The sequence below is a fragment of the Cottoperca gobio genome, chromosome 22 (genome assembly GCF_900634415.1).
Source record: "Cottoperca gobio chromosome 22, fCotGob3.1, whole genome shotgun sequence".
NCBI classification, from domain to species: Eukaryota; Metazoa; Chordata; class Actinopteri; order Perciformes; family Bovichtidae; genus Cottoperca; species Cottoperca gobio.
This window is the reverse complement of record NC_041376.1, coordinates 720076-726743: the sequence shown is the minus strand read 5'-3', so window position 1 is coordinate 726743 and position 6668 is coordinate 720076. Positions and strand designations below refer to the sequence as shown.

The 6668-nt window shown below is 39.5% G+C and overlaps 1 protein-coding gene across 1 annotated transcript; it reads right to left on the bottom strand.

Moving 5' to 3' along the window:
* Positions 1-2350: 2350 nt before the first annotated feature.
* On the bottom strand, positions 2351-5445 carry LOC115027668 (retinoic acid receptor responder protein 3-like). The gene is made up of 4 exons (XM_029461146.1): positions 5431-5445; positions 4529-4637; positions 4060-4328; positions 2351-2482 (listed from the first exon to the last, which is right to left on the bottom strand). The coding sequence occupies exons 1-4, from the start codon at positions 5443-5445 to the stop codon at positions 2351-2353; spliced, it is 525 nt and encodes a 174-aa protein (XP_029317006.1).
* Positions 5446-6668: the final 1223 nt, after the last annotated feature.

The following is a 6668-nucleotide window of genomic DNA, read 5'->3' as shown; positions in this document are numbered from 1 at the left end:
ATTAGTTACTCAATTTATTAAGAATTTATTAATTTCTGAGTTCTGGCTGTAACTGCGTCACCTAGCTAAGAATCACAGGTGCTGGTGGAACATGTGCTGCTTGGTGGTCATATGCTTGAATTGGTAAGAAAGTGATTTCCAGTGTTGGCTGGCAGATTTTTAGGACACTATCCCAGATTTATGTTCACTGGGACACTTTACAAGTTTCTATTTCCTCCTCTACCTACACGTTGCTATCAGATGTGACAATTCTGCCACATACTTGTCCATGATGTGATTCCCTCTCTCTTGCAATGATATAAGATTTCAACGCTGTCAGAAGATTTGTGTTTCATAAAATGTATGGCCCTAGTATACCTGTCAGTAGAGCTACAGGAGAAAATGGGAGTGTGAGCAAATAACAGGTCTATTAATAAGAAAATATAGAAGAATTCACTAAAGCCTTACTGGACTGGACTAACTGGACTTACAGACCATCGAGACTAGCCTTAAAGAAGTAGCAACTTTCATGGTTAGATATTGGCACCTAAAGTTACCACGAAATTAGTGGCCATTCTCCGTCTTTCATTAAAGCAGCTCTGAAAAAATGGCTGTAGTGATTTGAACAAATAGAATTATTGTTAATCCTGCATATTATTGTTGATCTTCAGGTATTGTTGCATCTAAACTGACAACGTTTGTACGTTCTTCTTCTGGGGGACAGATTCACCACCACCCTCTGGACTGTAGGAGAGCCCACTTAGATTTACGTATAGCATGGTAAAACCAAAAAGTATTGGAAATATATACTGCAAATGCCACATTTAATACAGTGCAGATGTAGTTTGTGTTTTTTGAAACTGAGAGTTTAAAGGTTTAATAAGAAAGACTAAGAATATTAGTTGACAAGATGCACATTTATTTTCTGCAGGTCAGGCCAGGCTGATCCACCATGGGCTCCCAGCTCGGGGGGGTGGGGGGAAGCCTCTGGAAGAGAATGTGTGTGTGTGTGTGTGTTTGGGGGGCGGGGGGTTGGTAATGGTGATCCTTCACTCAGCTGTCAAGTTCACTAACACACACACACACACACACACACACACACACACACACACACACACACACACACACACACAGACACACACAGACACACGCACACACTCAAATCAGCATACACGCACGTTTTGCACTTTGATACTTGTGAGGACCGTCAACTCAAACCCTCACCGCAGCCTTAACCTAAACTTAGGTGTAACCTTAAACATAACACCAAGTATTTACCCTTAAACTGCCCCAACTTCCAAAAAATGTCCCCACTTTATCAAATGTCCTTACTTTCCAAAAGGTCCTCACTCTCAAGGTCTAAAAGTCTAATGGGTCCTCTTAAAGATAGAGGAACAAGAGGGTGCACACACACAGCATGCAGATCACATGGTTTTGTGTGAATCTGCTCCCACCCACCTGCCGCGGCTGTAATGGGGGTCCACATGTGAACAGTGGAAGATTGTGTTGTAGCACAATGCTGGCACAGAGACGACGGGGGTTAAATTCCCTTTAAGCTCATAACTAGGCCGTAAGAAAAACATTACTCAGTGTCCTCCTGTTCCTCTGTGCTGCCTCTGTTTGCCATTTCACCATTATGCCCTCTGCTTTTGCATTCGGTACCTCTCTGTCAATCATGGTTGCTTTTAAGAAAACAGGAATATTAATAACAAACAGTCTTTATTTATTTATTCTGAGGCTTTGGGGTGATATGATCTGATATGATGACTATGTCTGTAATGTTGGTAATTATACTTTTTAATCTAAATCTAGAAAATGTATATAAAACAGAATATTTATTTTACAGAACAGATTTTCACAAATTGCTCAAAATAATTATTTTTTATTTTTCCTGGAATGATGTTTTGATTTATTTTCACTCAAGACAATACAGTACATGATAGATAATTGATCCAAAACAAACAAACAATAATAAAGTATACAAGTTCAAGATTCATGTCTTAACACAAAATTACTTCACTTGTCACTTGATTGAAGAAAATTATTACAACAAATTATCTCATATAAGTAAATCATGTTATATACATTTCAGACATTAAACAAAGAGCCATGACGTGAACCTACCCGACGACTATCAAACATAAAATTTTAATTGCCATGGATTTACCTATAACTTATTTTTTCTTTACAACAGTGTGCCTCATCTTATCCAAGGTTGTATTTTGTGTGTGGTGACAGCACTACACGAATAAAGACAACTTTTTCAGTTTGTACATGTGGAATAGTTTGACATCATCATTGTTTAAATCATAATCACTGCCAGGTGGATTGACTGAAACAATGGCATTATCTTTCCTTTTATCTTTCTGTCTCATTGATGTCTTCTATGAGGTCTTGTTTCTTCTTTGTCATCCTTAAAGAAGGTGGCAAGCAGAGCGGCACCCACAGCGAGAATGCCTACACCTACTACAGCTGCACCTCCAATCACAGCTGCTCTGGTAACCTGCAAAAGACAAATGAGACATTTGACCATTTATATTAGCAAACTAAATTTCAAGTTGGAAAATAATTAATGTGAGTTTGCAGCCCACCCTACCTCAAAGTGAAAATGTTTAACTGTCTTAGGTCCCAGTAAAACCAGAAAGTATCCATATTTCTGAGAGTTGAATCAATAATAGTACCACAATGGCAGTACCGTCACTGCTAGAAGCTACCTGTTTTGTTAGCATCATTAGCTAGCTTGCTGTCAAGCAAGATGGAAAGGATGCCCATAAATGTACTTAGAATCTAGCTGTATTCAGTGTGGCTTTCAAGGTTTTCTGGATGATTATGTAAAACTAGAACAGAGTGAATGTGACAGATGCACTGAGTGGGTTGATTAAACAGGTTTTTAACTTTGCAAATCATCTTATTAATCATCCTCTGTTTGAAATATGAGCAATCACAATCTATTTACTACACCTGCTTCTTATCAACTAAAATAGATTGTGCTAGATTTGTGTATTGTTACAATGAATGAGACACTTGTATGATAAACTCGTCAAGTATCCAGGTGCGGTCACATGCCAGGCTGTGCATCATTTTTCCCTAAACCCTAAACCTAACCATAACCCTAACCCCTAAACCTAATCCTAACCCCTAAACCTTACCCTAATCCCTAAACCTAACCCTACCTACTCACCGCCATGCCCACCAGTCCATCCAATCGGATACCCTGCATACTTTCCCTCCAAAATTCATCCAATCAGCCCTCAGAATACCTTTTCCCTCCAAAAATCCCAATTTACATATGCCAATTATCCAATCACACCACACTCACATCCGAAGCTTGGGGGAGGGTCTAACCATCCCTCCTCCAGACTTCTTTTAAATACATCATTTGAGCCATGCGATTCTTACTATCCCTCAGAAGAAGCAACTATGTTGCGAAACGTCAGGGAAACCACTCTGGGAACCTCCACTCTCCCAGTTGGACCGGCAAACCCAAAATTTAATCCATAGAGACAGACGGCCGAACGGAATGACGTCTAAACGGACAGCCCCCTACAGAACCGCCCCTTCCTCTGCCTCTCGGTCTACAACAGGAACTCTGCTTGGTGTCCTGATCCTCCCCTAGTACCCACTCACCTCACACCAATACATACATCTGCAACACCCATCCACAGATCAGTAGGCCAGTGCAAACTAACCACAACCCCAACCTAACCCCTAAACCTAACCCTAACCCCTAACCCCTAAACCTAACCCCTAAACCTTACCCTAACCCTAACCCCTAAACCTTACCCTAACCCTACTGAGTGGGTTGATTAAACAGGCATTTTTAACCTTGCAAATCAGCTTATTAGTCATCCTCTGTTGTTTGAAATATGAGGAATCACAATTTATTTATCGCATATGCTTCTTATCAACTAAAATAGATTGGGCTAGATTTGTGTATTGTTCCAATGAATGAGATGTTTTTATGATAAGCTTGTCTAGTATCCAGGTGCGGACACATGCCAGGTTGTGCAACATTTTGATAAAGGGATCTCCCACTGAAACATCAATAAAGTATGTAAAAAAATAACAAAGGAAACTCACCTGTCTGGACTCCGGTTTGCCGTATCGTAGCTCTGTGACAAAGTGCTCACAGTTGTGAGTGGCAAGAGAGTACTGCAGCTCCTGACCCACCATGCTACAGGCGTCTCTTACGATTATTCGACGCTCGTGAGGCTCGTACTTGTGATCCAGGAAATTGTTGATTTCGAAACGATGGTGGCCGACCACTTCCCAGATCTTCTGACGCTTCACCTGTGCTCTGTCGGTGTCCACGAACATCAACAGGCCACTAAAATGGCCTGAATCATCAGCTGTGTGTGTATTATAGAAGACATGAACAGAAAACAAGTTAAAGTGGCTGAGAGAAGAAAAGGAATACAGACAATTACATATGTGCTATGTCATTTGCTGGTAATGTCCATCTGAAGGTAACATAATTAAAGCAAGAGGCAGACAAAAGGTTATAGATGGTCTTCTAAGGTGAATATAGTAAATACAACACGTCACTCACTTGAAGGAATCAAATGAATAACTTCATTTCCACCGATATAGATAGCCCAGTGCTCATATGTCCCACGGAAGATCTCGATCAGGTCGCCTGGTTTAGCATCAAAGTCAAACTAAAATGGTAAGAAAACAATAAACATTAAACTAGTAGTCAGTGCTGGTCATTACTTAAAGGTACCCTTTGGGAATTTCGATATACATTCTTGCCGCAGATATCTATTGCACTGTTTGACAGTTAGTGGCAGTAACGCACACAACAAAAGCAGGGAAGAAGACTGCAAGCTAGTAAACATGGATGTTTACAATATCCAATTAAAAATAAATCGGCTTGTTTTGGAGACAATGCATTTTGGTGAGAAGCAAACATAACTTTTTTTGTTTGCAAGAAAACATCTGCATGGCTCCTGTAATAAAGATGTTCTGGCTTGAAATTAGTCTCTTCTTTTTTCCTGCCTCACATTTTACTAAATCAATGAATGTATCAGGGCAAGAATCCTAAAGCAGTGCAAACACGTACGCCCAGTTTAGAACTTGGCGTGAAATGTTGTGGACAAAGGGTAAGTGCGCAGAAACAACTGAGTTTTTAACTTCCAGCAAGTTGGAGTTTTGACAAACGCACTTCTTAATGTTAATATAGTGCACATGTTGTGTCAATTTATCCTGTTTGTTCTTGTTGTCTATATTCTATATTAGTCTTATTTTAGTGTTTAATGTTACTGTGTCGTCGTTTACTTTGATTAAAATGGTAACCCATTGTGGGAGCCATTTACATTATATAATGGAGTCAAGAAATACTTAATACATCAAATCCATATACTAATACGTTCTTAAAAATATTAGCAGTGTAAAAGATCCAAAAGGTTAAGCAACTTTAAATCTACTCATCAGTGGCAGCAGAAGACTCACCAGTGTTGGAGCCATGTCTTCAGTTCTTCTTCAGCTGAGAACACGGAGACTGAAAGTGTGCTCGTGTCAAAAGTAGAAGTGTTCAACTGGCTGATATGCAAGCAGAAACAAATTAGATAAGCACATTGATAAACAGTGTATTACTAGGTGGAGTGGCCATAATTTGCAAATCATTGACTAGTCGAGCCAAAGTAAAGGTTGTACTTAAGAACTGTCAGATGGGGGTGAGTGCAAAAAGCTGCAAAGGCTCAGTTTCGTTTCTCTGTCATTGTTCAGTGGGTGCACTCCTATAACTGGAAGGTTCTCTGGTTTAAAGTTTCAATTTCAAAGTGTTTTCGGTGACTTGATCCTTATGCTAGATTAAAGAAATCCTATTTCACATCATGCAATGAAAACCGTTGTTTGTCAGTTTTACAATGAATGAAACAAGCCTACTAGCAGTTAACAAATAATAATTGCCTCATTGATTTTCATTTCAGTAAATGAACAGGTAACTCAATACACAGTGAGGAGACTTGGTGAAAAGACGACAGTGTTTCACTTTATCAACGCACACAGTTCAAGATAAAAGAAGATAATCAGCAGCGTGCTCTTGTAAATACAAATTTCTATCTTTAAGCTTATTATGGAGGCGGAGACCTTCACCTTCTTGCCCTTCAACTGATACAGAGAGTCAAAGATGACAGGTTAGTTAATGAAACGTCCTTCTGCAGTCGATTCATTTGTAAATGAGATGTCTCACAATTAATCACTCAAGGGCAAACAGGACAACCTGGTATTGACAGTTAACCAAGTAAATCGTCTCAGTTTTTACAGGGATGGAAATAAAGGTGCTCTCCCGGCAAACAATATAGTTGATCAGATCATTGCTCGATGACAAATTGAACTTAAAGGCTGTTTTCTTCAAGGACAACGTCAGGTAATTCATCCAGCCTTCTGTTGCTGATCTGGCTGCTAAATTGGCCATATTTTGCCAATTTCAAATTACTTTATCAGCTAACATTACGAAGCAATGCCAAAACCATGCCGCAATAACGTTTCTTGCTTGCTAACGTTAATCGCTAGCAAAATACTATCCTGATGGTGATTAGTTGGACAGATTGAGAAAAGAACACGTGTGAGTACAAGGAATTCACTGAACGGCCACTGCTGTCAATAATATGAAGAATTTGAATTCCACTTAGTACCTTTAATGACTAATCAAAGTTGATGATAAAAAAACTGATTTGTTCGAGTCA

Coding starts and splice junctions, on each gene's coding strand:
- LOC115027668 (XM_029461146.1), bottom strand. Junction 4,329..4,528: donor TATTCATTTGATTCCTTCAA/GTGAGTGACGTG, acceptor ATACACACACAG/CTGATGATTCAGGCCATTTT. Junction 2,483..4,059: donor GCAAACCGGAGTCCAGACAG/GTGAGTTTCCTT, acceptor TGTCTTTTGCAG/GTTACCAGAGCAGCTGTGAT.